We start from the raw sequence: 15080 nt of genomic DNA on the forward strand, positions 1-15080 counted from the left end.
ATTCACGCTATTCCAAGTATACCTGCCCGGCGCCTATCTTATACCGAGACTATTGAATCATGGTTATTCAAGAACTTGCGCTATGTGCATAAGTTTTTGGAAGCAAGTTTTGGTTTCGAAGATTTTCTGGGTTTAGACAGATGCTTTGACTGGGACGCTTGTCAAGGTTGTTCTTCTTTGTGTACACAGATGTTGTCTAATCCCTGGACCGAGTTATGATCACTAGTCTCGTTGGAGTTCTTCCTTTCGAGAACTTGTTTCCGTTTGTGGCACAAGGTCAGCCATTGGCATTTATTGTTTCTGATAGATCGCGACAGATCCACAAATTGGTGTTTTGCAGTAATCGTAGCACGTGTATGGGGTGTATCATGGTGGTATGGGATGCCATGATCCATCGCATGTTACGGGCATAGTTGTCAGGTACGATACCGTACGGTTCGTACGATACGATACCGTATGGGAAAATACGGTACGATATAAATTTTTTTCTTGTTGTACAATAAAATACGGTGTTAAAAAAAATTACTTATAAACTTAGGTATTTTCAAGTCCAAATATGAAGTATTTTAGAAAGGAGGGAAGCATCATAGTACAGAGGAAGCTCAAACAGCCATAGCTAAGCAAAAAAAAGACCATTACCTCCCAAAAAAATTATTTTTGAAAAAAAAAATCAATTTTTTCCCTGAAAAAATCCGTACGAATCCGTGCGGTATCGTACCGTACGGTATTCCGTATGATAAGGCGTCGTATGCCGTACGGAAACAACCCTGGTTACGGGTTTATGCCAGATTGTCAAGACTTCATTTGGACTCTGCGCCTACAAACACAAGGCTATCTCAACATTTTTGAGGGATAGATACTTTACTTTTGATACAGACAGTTATGATAGATGCTAGCTTGCGTCATAACTAGGTCTGTTGGAACAGTTGTTCCTTTCATGTCCACTCGTAGACTTTCCGAGGTTTGTTTGGGAAGTTAGACTTCCGAGGTGATGAAGTGTTGGGGTAAAGGCATTATGCCCACCCTTATAGTGTGTACAAGCCCATAAGTTATAGTACATAGTACACTTAGTACTTTTAATGTACTAAGTGCACACTGTGTACTAGTGCAATATACATGTGTGATAGGGGAGTCACACACTCATTCTCATGAGTTGACTTATCCCCACATGTCTCTCTCTCTCTCTCCCTTCTTCTCTGTGTATGTCTCCCACATGAAAACCTAACCCTAATTCTTTCTCCCATTCAACTGGTATCAGAGCCTGCGTGTACTGTACGGACCTGCGTGCTGCATCAGAACTGGTCGCCTGTGTGTGCTGCGTGGGCAGAATCTCGTGTAGGTGCTAAAGCACATGTGAAGTTGCCCTGTGCAGAACAGGGCAAACCAATTCGTAGGAGACAGCTGAGCAAAGCAGCAAGGCGTTGGTGGCCACAAGGCGTAAACCCGGTGATGAAATAGTCGGCTGGCGGAGCTTCGCTCGAGTTGCTGGTGAAAAGGTTGAGTCGGCGGCAACAAACATGGCACGCCACTAGTACACGCGACGTGCGACGGGTAGCTCGGCAACATTCAACATTAAACTGGTTGCCTCGCGAATATCTGGGAACACGTGTCCTTGGCGCCATCTACTGTGTTGCACACAACGAGGGCTGCCCAGCCAGCAGCGTAGGCTGCTCAGCTGGCTGCTGCCCAGCAGCAGCCACGTTGCCCAACCAGGCAGCGCAGAGGGCTGCCCAGCCATCCGTACCTGCACAGCAGCAGGCGCATCACCACCCTTCTCAGCAGCAGCAGCAGCATCCGATTCAGCAAGTACAGCAGCAAATCTCACCTCATTTTTGCAGTAGCATCAGCACGACCCCCCTTTCCTGCAAAACAAATTTCAGAGGTACATGCTCCAATTTTTTTTGGGTTTGCAATTGAGCAGGTACAATTATCAATTGAGCATGTACAGGTGCCAAATTGCTCAATTTTTGAGCAAAATTAGCAAAATTGGGTGACATTGGTCACAATCAGAGTCAATTTGCAGGAGATTGGATGTCGAAATTTGGGGCTTTTGATGTAATTGTGCAATTAAGCATTCATACATGCTGTATGATGTGAGAAATCGCACATTCGGGCAAAATTGCAGCAAATTGCAGTGCAAATCAAGGGGCTTTTGTGCCGATTGGATTGATTTGCATGCAGGCACTTGCATTTGATGCTTTGGGCAATGTGTTGATGCCCGTCAAGCACTCAATGTGCCTATAAATTAAGGGGCTTTTATGTACTGGATGTATATGTGGCCAGGGGGAAGCATTTCGAAGACTCTGGATGCCTTCATGTGCGTTAATGTACCATGTATGATCAGAAATTGATCTTAAATCAAGGGGCTTTTCAAGATTTTATGCTTGTTGAGCTTGGCAAAGCAGCAGGCAAGACATTTATGCCTTGAATCCTCAGAAATCAGCTTGCAGTCAAGGGGCTTTTGCCCAATTTCTGTTCGGGACTGTTGTATGCAGTGATCGGGACTGTAAAAGTCTGATTTTCACTCATTTGGACAGCCAGGAGAGCATTTATTGCTCCTGTACTTGTTGGTACAGAATTGGTACAACTTTGTGCAAGTTTTGGCATGGCTGTACACTGATTTGAGTGAAGAAAAGGTTCAATTTCAGCTGCTGTACTTGCCGGTACAGGTTTGGTACATCATTGGTGAGCACTTAGTACTGCTGTACAGTACTTTGGAAGGGCAACAGAGCACATTTAAGGTGCTGTCCTAAATCTGCAGCAACCAGATTTTGGTGATTTCATCACATACAGTGGGAGTAGAGTTGCATTTGTGCTTCCGCAGTGGGAGAAAAACTTTGGGAGAACAACTGTGAGCACTTTGTGTGCTTTTGGTGCAGTGTTTGCACATTTTGCAGGGAGTCAGGCATTGACAGGCTGCATATTGCTATGGCAACCACAGGTGAGAGCTCTTCATTGCTTCACATCAAGAAGCTTGAAGGCTCACATAACTATGATATTTGGCAAACCCAGTGCTATAATGTGTTGCTCCAGAAGAAGCAGCACAAGCCCATCAAAGAAAGGGGTGTAAAGCCCGCTTCTCTTACTGCTGAAGAGTGGGAAGATATGGATGAGCTGGCAAGATCTACTATCATGTTGTCTGTGTCAGACTCTTTACTTTTCAGCATTCGTGAAGAGAAGACAGCTTGGGGAATGTGGCAGAGATTGCAGGACTTGTATGCCCAGCAAAGTGCCTCAAGCAAAGTGTATTGGTTGAAGAAACTCATAGGTCTTCAAATGAAGGAAGGGGCGTCTATGACAGCCCATCTAAATGAGTTTAATGGTATTGTCAGTCAGGTCATTAATCAAAAGTTGGCAATGGACGATGAGTTCAAAGCCACTTTTCTGAGGATGAGGTCCTATTCACGTCTTCACTTGATGCCTATTCACTTCTTACAGGAGATGGTCATGGTATGCACTCATGGATCATTGATTCAGGTGCCTCCTTTCATGTCACAGGTTGCAGAGACTTGTTTGTCAGGTATACTGCTGGCAATGAAGGAGTAGTTTATTTGGGTGACAACCATGCATGCAAGATTCTTGGCAGAGGTGATGTGAGGCTTGTGTTTTCAGATGGCTCACAGCTTATGCTCCATGATGTCAGGCATGTGCCTGAAATCAAGAAGAACCTGCTTTCTACTGGACAGCTTGATGATGCTGATTATGTTACCACATTTGGTCGTGGAAAGTGGAAGATTAGTAAGGGCTCACTGGTTGTTGCCAGAGGCTCTAAGGTGGACACTCTTTACTTCATGCATGCAGGTGTTTGTCACCATGCTAATGTAAATGCAACCGGCTGCCGGAAATCTCTATGTGGCATAGCCGGTTGGGACACATGAGTGTCAAAGGAATGGAGCAATTGTCTCGTTTTGGTTACTTGCCTTCTCTAAAGTTTTCAAGTTTTCAGTTTTGTGAGCATTGTATATATGGCAGGCAACTACAGTGCCCCCACAAGAAAGCTCTTGGACAGAAAGATGCTCAATTAGAGCTTGTGCATACAGATGTATGTGAGATGCCTCAGCTTTCTTTGGGAGGGGCAAAATATTTTGTGTCTTTTATTGATGATGCCACACGCAAGGTGTGGGTTTATCCTCTTCGTTTGAAGAGTGATACATTCTCAGTGTTTGAGAAGTTTGTTGCTCTTGTTGAGAATCAAACTGGCAAAACATTGAAGGCTTTGCGTTCCGACAATGGTGGAGAGTATATGTCCAAACAGTTTCAAGACTTTTGTGATGCTAAAGGCATCAAGAGGGAGCTCTCTACTCCTTATGATCCTCCACAAAACGGGACAGCAGAGAGGATGAACAGGACCATTCAGGAGAAGGTCCGTTCTATGTTGTCACATGCTGCGTTACCTCATGGTTTTTGGGCTGAAGCTGTTATGACAGCCGTTCATCTTATAAATAGGTCACCTAACACGAAGCTTGGTGGGAAAGTGCCAGAGGAAGTATGGACAGGGAAGCCTCCGTCATACAAGCACTTGAGAGTGTTTGGTTGCGTTGCGTACGTGCACATACGCAGGGAAATGCGCACCAAACTTGATCCTAAGTCTCACAAATGCATATTCCTAGGATATGGTGACAGAGGTGAAATGGGGTATAGATTTTGGGATCCCGTGAATAGAAAGATTATACGCAGCAATGATGTCATTTTTGATGAAACGTGCATGTATAAGGAGCCTGCAAGGCAACAAGAGCTTGGCAGAGTCATCTTTGATGATGATGGACATCATGGACAACAACCAAGGGCTGTAAATCAGCCATTACAGCAACAAAACCAGCCCTTAAATGGTGCTGAAAATGGTCCAAATGGACAGCCAGAGATGGCAGAAGATATCCCTATGGATATACCACAGTTAGAGGAGATACCGGGCATGATCTTTCAACCATATGGCATGGAACAGGAGCCACCAATAGGTGATATGCAGGCTCGACAGCAACCTGCAAATGATGGTCATTGGGTACAGAGGTCCACAAGACCCTCCAGAGCCCTTGACAGGTTTGTTCCAGGGGTTGACTACTTGATGCTTACTGACTGTGGGGAGCCCTCATGTTATAAGGAGGCTTTACAGAGGGCAGACGAGGCTCTTTGGGAGCGTGCTATGAAGTTAGAGATGGATTCTCTGCACAAAAATGGAACATGGAAGTTGGTGCATTTGCCTGCAGGCAAGAAGGTTTTGCCATGCAAGTGGGTTTACAGGCTCAAAGTTGCACCTGATGCAAAGCCAAGATACAAAGCCAGGTTAGTGGCTAAGGGCTTCAAGCAGGAATATGGTGTGGACTTTGATGAGGTCTTCTCTCCAGTGGTCAAAATGACCACACTTAGAGCTGTGTTAGCTTTGGTTGCACATGATGATCTGGACTTGATTCAGATGGATGTGAAGACTGCTTTTCTTCACGGTGATCTCCATGAGGAGATATATATGCAACAGCCAGAGGGTTATGCAGTGAGTGGAAAGGAGAAGCTTGTATGCAAGCTGAAAAAGAGTCTTTATGGGCTCAAACAGGCACCAAGGGAATGGTATCATAAATTTGATACATTCATGAAATCCCAGAATTTCAGGAGAAGTAACATAGATCACTGCTTATACACCAAGAAAGCTTTGGATGGCAGTCTATTGATCCTCATCTTGTATGTTGATGATATGTTGATTGCCGGGAAATCTCGTAAAGAGATGGATGCCTTGAAGAAGAGGCTGCATCAAACCTTTGATATGAAGGATTTGGGTGATGCAAATCACATCTTGGGTATGCGGACACTTCGGGACAGAAATCAGCATGTGTTGTATTTGTCTCAGAAGGAATACATTGGCAAAGTTTTGCAGAGGTTCAATATGGACGGGGGGAAGAAGACTAGTACTCCTTTGCCTCCATATGTGAAACTCAGTGCTATGGACAGCCCACAGTCAGATAGTGGCAGGGCTGATATGGCCAAGATTCCGTATGCTTCAGCTTGTGGTAGTCTCATGTATGCCATGGTTGCTACTAGGCCGGACATTGCATTTGCAGTGGGAGTGGTTTCTAGATACATGGCCAACCCTGGCAAGAAGCATTGGGAAGCAGTGAAAGGTGTCATGAGATACTTGAAGGGCACACATGATATGTGCATTTGCTTTGGCAAACAGGATGCATTAGTGCATGGTTACATGGATTCAGATTATGCCGGTCATCCAGATAACCGGAAGTCTACTACCGGTTATGTGTTTACATTCACAGGAGGTGCCGTGTCATGGATATCCAGGATGCAGAAGTGCACTGCCTTATCTACTACAGAGGCCGAGTATATTGCAGCCACAGAGGCTTGCAAGGAGGCATTATGGCTATCTCGGTTAGTGGTTGATTTGGGTTATACAGGGGATATTCCATTGTTGCATTGTGACAGTCAGAGTGCCATCCAGTTGGCAAAGAACCCTGTCTTTCATGCAAAGACGAAGCATGTGGATGTGAAGTATCACTTCATCAGAGAGGTGATAGAGAACAAGCAAATTCAGCTTGTCAAGATTCATACGGGTGACAACCCGGCTGATCTGTTGACAAAGAGTTTGCCTTCGGAGCGGTTTGCTCATTGCAGACACTTGATGGGCATTGGATGAGGCCAGTTTCAGCCTTGATATGGCCTTGTATATTATCATGTACATGCTGTTTTTTCTTTTCCTTTACTTAAGGGCACTTTGCCTTTAAGTGGGAGGTTGTTGGGGTAAAGGCATTATGCCCACCCTTATAGTGTGTACAAGCCCATAAGTTATAGTACATAGTACACTTAGTACTTTTAATGTACTAAGTACACTATGTGTACTAGTGCAATATACATGTGTGATAGGGGAGTCACACACTCATTCTCATGAGTTGACTTATCCCCACATGTCTCTCTCTCTCTCTCTCTCTCCCTTCTTCTCTGTGTATGTCTCCCACATGAAAACCTAACCCTAATTCTTTCTTCCATTCATGAAGTACAGATTGATGATCTTTTCTAGAAGATCAGTTCTTCTCTTGTTTGGGAAGAGACTACTGTTGTGGTCCACTTGGTTCAGGCTTCAGTAGTAGGTTTTGGGTTTTCCCAGTTTTGTGGTTTTTTCTAGACCAGATTTATAGAGGACATCAAGACGAAAGCATGGTAGTCAAATGGAAGATAACTTTTGGTTTTGGGATAACTCTTTAGGACAGTGGTTGCTTACCTCTAGTACTGGTAGCATTGTCAGCTTCGAGTTACCCAGATGATCCATTTGCTCCGGATTAGGCTTGAGCAGGTCGATCTCTTAGTTGGATTGTCCTTGAGACTATTGGTTTCGGCCGATAGAGGGTGTTTCTCTAGTGTTGCGAGTGTGACAACTTCTCCTTGAGTTCTTTTTCTTGAGCTCAAGAGTGAGCTCTTTTGAGGAAGGGGAGTATGTCATTTGCACGCTAGGGGTAGGCATATTGGCGAGCTAGAGTGTAATATGTTGTGGGCGCACATTGAGCGGGGAATAGGCCCCGCCCCCTTTCATGAATTTATTCACGAACAATCCACGGGCATGTTGGCCAGGATCAATACAATCAATGAATACAAAACAAACATATATGCCCATGTAGGATATCCAAGTCGATGTCGATGTCGATGTCGAGGCACGAGATCTTTGATGTCGAGCACACCAAGGGGATGACCCACAAGTATCTCTCACTGGGCTATTACCAAATCTAATATCCAAATCCAAATCCAAGTCCAAGTCCGAATGCAAGTCCAAGTCCAAGTCAAGTCCAGATCCTAGTCCAAATTCCATGTTTATGTCCAAGTTCCATGCCCAAGCTCTATGTCCAAGTTCTCCATGTCTATGCTCCATGTCCAAGCTGTATGTTCCACATCCAAGCTCTATGTCCAAGTTCAAGTAGTCCAAGTTTCCATGATTAATCTCCACAAGTCCTACAACCTTGTCAATGAAGAAAACCATGGAAAAGCTCTTTCTGGCAAGAAAACTGATATAAAACTTGTTTTAATGGCGTTTGGGCGATAAAAACATCCAAAAAGCAGTTTTGGCCTTACAGCTGCTTTTTGAGAAAGCACCTTTTAGCTTTTTGGTCCAGCTCAGTCTCCTCTTTCCAATTGTGCCCTTGGCTCGCGGTCAACCTTGTTTGACTTTTTGCTCTTTAATGTTTTTTGACCAAGAATGGTGCTTTTTCTCAATCAAACCTTATGGACCCTGTCCCCATGTCTTCTTCCACTTGTCTGGTGTCTGGGCATGGATTTCATCATGTGAAATAGAGCTAGGAGGGCCAACTAGTTACAGATTATCCAGATTAGTGGTGCCTAGGCCTCTTCCTACTAGAGCTTCATCGCCACGAAGACTCACTGATTAGGGAGTCGAAGACCTCGTGGGAGACATCCACCCCGTCCCTAGGCGACCATCACTCAGTTCTTCAGAGCCACACATTCTTGAGTGCCCGACTACCTGTCAGACTCCACTCTGGTGTGACTCGAGATCAGGCCATGGCACTACAGCGAGCCCGACGTCCCAGACTCCCTAGACTTCGCCAACAACACAGACATCAGCCCCAGCCTGAGGAGATCTTGGAGAGGCACATAGCCACCTTCCCACGCCCAACGGATCTGCAAAGCCTTCTATAGGCTACCCCTATGCTTGATATCCTTGATGGCCCCCTCTTGTTAAGCTGTATGATGATGATGATCCCATTTTGTATCATATGGCTCGGATTTGACATTCTGAGCTCATAGCTGTAGTCTTTGTTTTCTTTTGTACCATGATGAAATTACATGGGCACTATTTTGTCATTTTTGGTCTCATAGACCCATTGGGTCTTTTGAAGATGTTTAATATAACTCTCTCTCTCTCTCTCTCTCTCTCTCTCTCTCTCTCTCTCGGGATAGTTTCCTACGACGTTAAAAAGTTCTCCTCTCTTCTCTTCTTCTCTCTCTCTCGTCATCGTATTAGGTAAATTCAATCTTTTCTTCCGGCTCTAATCAAGGCTTTTTGGAGGCTATTCATCCTCACTTGGACGTTTAATGCAAATTGGTGCTTAATGGGCATATGAATTTCTAAAGCTTAAATGGGTTGGCATCATTATCGTTGTATGAAGGAGACAGATCCCTAGGAGGTGAATCAATAGGTAATGTTGGTTGTTTGGAATTGAAGTTTTTGCTGACATAATAGTAGAGATATACTTGCTGACCTACTCTCTATGGGCACATCCTTTCAAATTTTTTTCCCCCTTGCCTTTTTGAGGTTTGGTTTGAGAAATAGATCAGTGAAAGATTAAAAAGTAGATAAAATAATTACAAAGTTTTGGCTACTTGTTTGAGTCTTCTCCTTTTTCTTTTTTGGTGCTATGTATGTGAGAAAAGTGGTCTTTAAAGGGATCACACCTGGCCATCATAGCAAGTTAAGTGAGTTGTTTCCATAACTAAGGTACAACACCCATGCAACAGGGTTATGGTTTCAGAGAATCACTGTTGTGGTGCAGAAGGGGGGAGTGGACATTGCATCAGCTATTGACATGGTGTCAAGTGTTGTGCCGGACTCTCCGCGGAAGGTATCCTTCTAACCATTTGCTAATTAATGTGAATTGTGAAGTAATTTAGATTAAGAGTACTAAGTTGAAAACTTGAAGGACAAGCAGCTTTATTCCAGGTTTGAAAAATGAGCTAGCCACAAGCTCAGTGCCTATTGACGTGATTGCTGAAAAAAAGAGCTTTCCGATTTCTGATGTAAATTTGTCACCACTCCATTTTTGAGGTTGTTGCATGCATACTATCTTTTTAAGTTTGAAAACATATCTCTACTTAATACATGCTAGTACAATGCACATTATTTTTTGTGTAGAATGTTGCTTATGGGTTCTGGAAGGTGAATGCTGCTGATGGGGTGATCTCCTTTTGTTAATTGACTGGTTGCAACCTACATCTCAGCAGCCCCTAACTAGCAATTATGCTTTTTGAACCACTATTTGTCCTCTAATGAGCGGCCTGGGCTGCCTGGTCTTTGCTGCCTTGTTTCATATTGTATTGAAGGAATTACCCCGAGAATGGGTGTGTATTCAGTGAGTCTAGAGGGATGAATCAATTTTGACGTGGAATGTGAAGAGGAAGGGCTTTAGGGGATGCTCAAAGGCATTAAAGAGGTGAAAAAATAGTTCTGCAAAAGAGGTGGAAAATGCCTTTTATTTTTTGAAACAAATACACCTAAAAAATAACTATCATCGTCCGCTTTGCAAATCGCACGTGATAGCTGGTTGGGCAATTGCATGGCATTTTATAGAAAGAATTAATATAAACCAAATGGCTGCATTTTGGACGAAGATTTCATAAAAAATCTTCATGTGTGCTAACACTAAGGTGGTTTCTCCCACCCCATTGTAGATGTTGGCACCTTGTGCTATAGCCACATAGCTGTTGGCACTACTTTTGACTTATATTCATAGCATAGGGAGCTATAGTCTGTGAGTTTCTCCCATGGATCAGTATCTCATGGAGCTATTGTAGCAATCATTACCTTCTCTAGCAGGTATGCAGCCTTAAAACCCTAATTACAACAATTAGCAAGTTAACTGCAATTAAACAAAAACATGGGTAAACCTCAGAAACATCAAAGAGCTTGCTTCGTTCTTTACCACCCAGCCACAGTATGGCGTAACTCTAATGATATTTCCTTGAATCGTGCTATTTTCATGTGCTAGTGCCCCCCCTCCCCCTCCCCCTCCCTTTTCCTTTTCCCAATGCTTTCCATGTGGCCAATTAAAGGTCTAAGGAGCCCTTTAGGACTTTCACCTTAATCATTGAATTAATGTTCCTAGGCTTCCTTTCTAATACACATTGCCCACCCAAGCATTGGCTAAGCCCTCTAGACTCCCAATTATGCACCTGTTGTAATTCCATTGGTTGGTGTGGAATGTTTGGTTGAACACAATGCTAATCAATACACTTAAATACACTAAGAATTAATGGACATCAAGCACAATAGCAAATGTAATTTGCTAAATTAACAAGAGACGCACAATGAGCGGGAACGGTCGTGCCTCCCTCAAATAATGTATATTTAAGGCCTTTGGCCAGGAAGGAGCTTGCTGGATCAGCACACAGAGACCAAGGAGGGGAGATGGTGACCTCCAGCCTGGAGGTGCTGCTTTTTGTGTTCATGCTTCTCTCTATCGCAGTACCTCTCCACCCTTCTTACTACAGATACCTCCATTGTGATCGATGGAGCACGGAGTATGCATACTCTCGCACTCGAGCAGAGTGGCAGTACATGGAGGGCAGGATCCACGCCCACTTGGCGCGACTCCGCACCAGGATAGATTGTGACTATTCCCCATCTAAGCTCGTGCCCAAGACTCTTCGAGTGGAGGGCAGTTCCGGTTGTTCCGCCTCACACTGAGATTGATATGAGGATTGTCTCATGGATCATTAAGGGCTTAGGGGGGCCTCAGTGCTTTCAGAGACGAGGCGTCCTTAGAGGAGAGTTGCATCGAGCTATAGTGGGGGGATCTATCGACATTCTTTTCCTTCAGGAGCACCATCTTACTGAGGGGCGTACCCGCCGCCGCGGGAAGATTCTACCAGGCAAGAGTCATACTTTTTGGTCTCCATCCTTCGGCCCTACAAGGACACAGGGAGGAGTGTGTCTCTCTGTCAGTGAGCAGCTTCTGCCGTCTGTAACAGGATCAGGAGTCATAGTTCTAGGACGTGCTCAGTGGGTTACCATTCTGATTGGAGAGGATAGCGTTGGCTTCCTCAACATTTATGCCCTGAACGCGGCTGCAGGTAGAGCTATCTTTTGGAGCACCGTCCGACAAGTCCTTCCCCAAGCTGATTTTTGGTGCATGGGCGGTGACTTCAACATGATAGAGGCAGTAGAGGACAGACTTGGAGGTGGCATGACCATTGTCTCAGGGGTGGAGTACTATGCATGGAAGGAGATAATACTAATTCTTAGGGGAGAGGACCCTTGGCATCTTGCAGAGTTTGGGCGCAGCCTTGGGAGTCTTATCTTTTCTCGATCGACCTCTCTCGTCTGGACAGGTTTTATGTGGACGAGTGGGCTTGCAGCCGTGGTCTTCTGGGAGGCACTACATTTTCAGATCATGCCTCAGTTATTCTGTCCCTAGAGGACCCATGGAGGTATGACAGACATGTGAGCTCCAGGATTCCAGACAGCCTCATTTAGGACCCCGACATTTGTAGCCAGATTGAGTAGATATGGGCGGGTCTGGACTTTTCGTTAGGATGTGCAGCGTGCACTTTGGATGAGGGCCTTGGCCCTTGGGGAGGTCAGTATTTTCTTATAGGAGGCAGCCCAGAGGAGATTGGAGGGATTTCGGGAGCAGGAGAGGAGTCTGAGGAGGGGCCTAGCCTCTTTACAGCGTCTTCAGGAGAGTTCCCCAGACAGCCCGTGGATTGAGAGTCAGATCGTTGCTGCCTGCACGGAGATTCGGTCCATTGAGGAGAGGAGGGTGGAGTATAGATACCATGTCAGGGCCTCATTCTAGACTTAGGCCGGTGAGACAGAGTTACTGGAGACTTCTTTGAGATAGGCCCTCACAGGAGGAGAGATGGTGTTTGCAGGCTACGTGGCCAGGATGGAGTTATTGTTTCCGATCCCCCGCAGGTGAGAGCCATCACCACGGATTTCTTCCGGTCTCTTCTCACTGGTGCCCCATTATCCCCCCAGGTGATGGATGTGCGCGCGAGTCTGGAGACACATGAGAGAGGTGGTTCTTAACCTTTTGTGGCTATTTTTCTCTTTAACTAATTGAAGGATCTTTTTCTTGAAAAAAAAAATATGTATATTTATCTTGGGAGAATCAAGTACATTCAATTTGTTGTGATCCTTCATGACAAAAGTCTTCAAGCAAAGTGCAAGGAACCTTGGAAAAGCTTTCCTTATGGTTCTACTTAAGAAAGGATGGCTGATATTAGAGTTTTCAGCCAAAAGACCAGAAATTACAGCAAACAATTGGACTGTTTTGCTAAATTTGAACCATTGGGAGTGTGTAGGAGGAAGAATATGACCCGGGAAAAAACTTGGATGCCTGAGAAACACTCTAGCAAGCTTGGATATGGAATTGGGAGAGTAGAAGTGCAGAAAATACAGCCATCTAGCTCTCTTGAAGTAGGCACCCACTTTTGAGGAGGAGAAAGAAAGAAAGAAAGTTATATTAAACATCTTCAAAAGACCCAATGGGTCTATGAGACTGAAATTGATACAATAGTGTCCATACCTCCTCCCCCTCCTCTATCAATGAAGGTCGAAATCTCGTCGATGTAGAGGCCAAAGAGTGTGGGAGACAGTGGGCATCCTTGCTTCACTCCAATGGTAGTGGAGATCTCCTCTGATAATCCTCTTGGGTATCTCACCCGCCCTATGACCAACTCATATACTGCCATGATCCCTTATATCATGTCTAATGGTACCCCCAAATCTTGGAGTCTGTGTAGTAGTCTGGCTCGAGGCACCGTATGAAATGCTTTGTGGAAATCCACAAAGCAACAATAACCCTGTCGGTGTCGTCCTTTGGCGTAACTTCTTTGATGGCTTGGGGGTGAAGATGTGATCCATAGTATAGAATGATCTGCAGAAGCCTGCCGCCCCTGATGCTCTGTGCCCATGTCTCTCTGCTAGTGTGCTGAGCTCCATCTCAAGTATTGACCCATAAAGTTTGGACAGTGTGTGTCCAATCATAATAGTCGTGTAATTGTTGGAGTCCATGGGATCTCCGGCTTTATGGATGGGTGTGATGATATGGGTTGTCCAGGTGGGTGGGAAGCCTTCCAAAAGAGCCCAGTTGAACATATGGGCCGGGAGGGGTGCCAAAGTCTCCCTCGCATGGGAGATGTGCGTTGCCAAGAGGCCCTCGTGGTCTTGTTATCTACCGTTTTTGAGTCTCCGGATGGTTTGGGCTACCATGGTAGGTGTGAAGAAGGTGGATGTGATGGTGGTGGGATGGGGGGCTGATCTGGTACTTCGTACAGGGATCGTGCATTGTGTGCCCACTGCCATATGGATGGAGATGTGATGGGTGTGGGTGGGCGTTTCTTCCGGATTTTCTTCCAGCCCTCGTTATAGTTCACACCCATCAGGTAATCCACTATACTTGAGCCTCGGCCATGTGGGAAGCATGTGAGAGCTCCAGAAGAGGCCAACGGGACATCCCATTGAAGATGGCTAAGCCATGTGTGGTCCCAGCACGAGAAACTCGCTCCCGTTGTAATGTCCCCACTGTTCTGTAATGCCCGTTGAATGCCAATCTCCTCTGAGTCTATCTCTTGCATGGTCGGCTTCTCTTGGTCATATACAGATGCCTACTGGCTTTGAGTCCTGGCGTTGAAGTCTCATAAAAGCAAAACTTCACCCAAGCATGAGAACTCAATGATGTCTGCATGGAGGGGATAAAACTGCTCTCGCTCCTCTAGAATAGCATGAGGACTTCTAGGTGGGAAGTAACATACTGCAATGTGTATACATCTCTCTAGTGTGACCTGTAACCTCACCCACATAAAGCGTGCCTCTTTGTTATGATCCTTAGTGCTAGGCTTCATTATGGCTGAGTCTGCCCTGTATCTCCAGAGCTCTGACAGAAACTTAGTACACAGACCTTTGTATGAACGTATGCTCTTATGTGTGTGTGTGTGCGTGGGGGGGAGGGGGGGGGTGTGGGACCATATATTGATACCAAGTTCTACACCCACTATTGGGCACTGATGACGTTAGTGGGGATGTCGTAGTATCCAGTCCATACTATGCATAATGGAGTTGATGGTTTATTGTCTTGTGGATGACTACCATGAGGTTATAAATTGCACATTCTTATAAGGTGAATTTGGGCATGTTCCTGGACTCATCTAGGTATATATATATGATCATGGGCTGTAGATGTCTCCTAAGTAGTACTGCCACTCTGCCAAACCCGCGTACCCCACCACATTGTGTCTCTCCTCTCGGTAGGCGGATGCCCACTCATAGCTTGAAATGCACGGTAGCCCTCTCTCCGGACTCTAGTGGGTCTTTGTGAAGAAGATAACGTCCCTTGTGTAAAAACTTTCCTAAGTCCCCCAAT

The 15080-nt window shown here is 45.2% G+C and overlaps 1 protein-coding gene across 2 annotated transcripts in view; it reads left to right on the plus strand.

Annotated features, from left to right (window-relative positions):
- The window catches only part of LOC147623057 (uncharacterized), a 49497-nt gene that overhangs the window by 17460 nt on the left and 16957 nt on the right, over nucleotides 1–15080 (plus strand). For both annotated transcript variants that reach the window (XM_086821088.1, XM_086821089.1), the window contains one exon: nucleotides 9492–9560. In XM_086821088.1, the coding sequence (XP_086677214.1) occupies nucleotides 9492–9560 (69 nt within the window). The remainder of the gene's footprint in view (nucleotides 1–9491; nucleotides 9561–15080) is intronic.

Source organism: Cibotium barometz, chromosome 27 (genome assembly GCF_041138505.1).
Source record: "Cibotium barometz isolate CiBa-2024 chromosome 27, ASM4113850v1, whole genome shotgun sequence".
Lineage (NCBI taxonomy): Eukaryota > Viridiplantae > Streptophyta > Polypodiopsida > Cyatheales > Cibotiaceae > Cibotium > Cibotium barometz.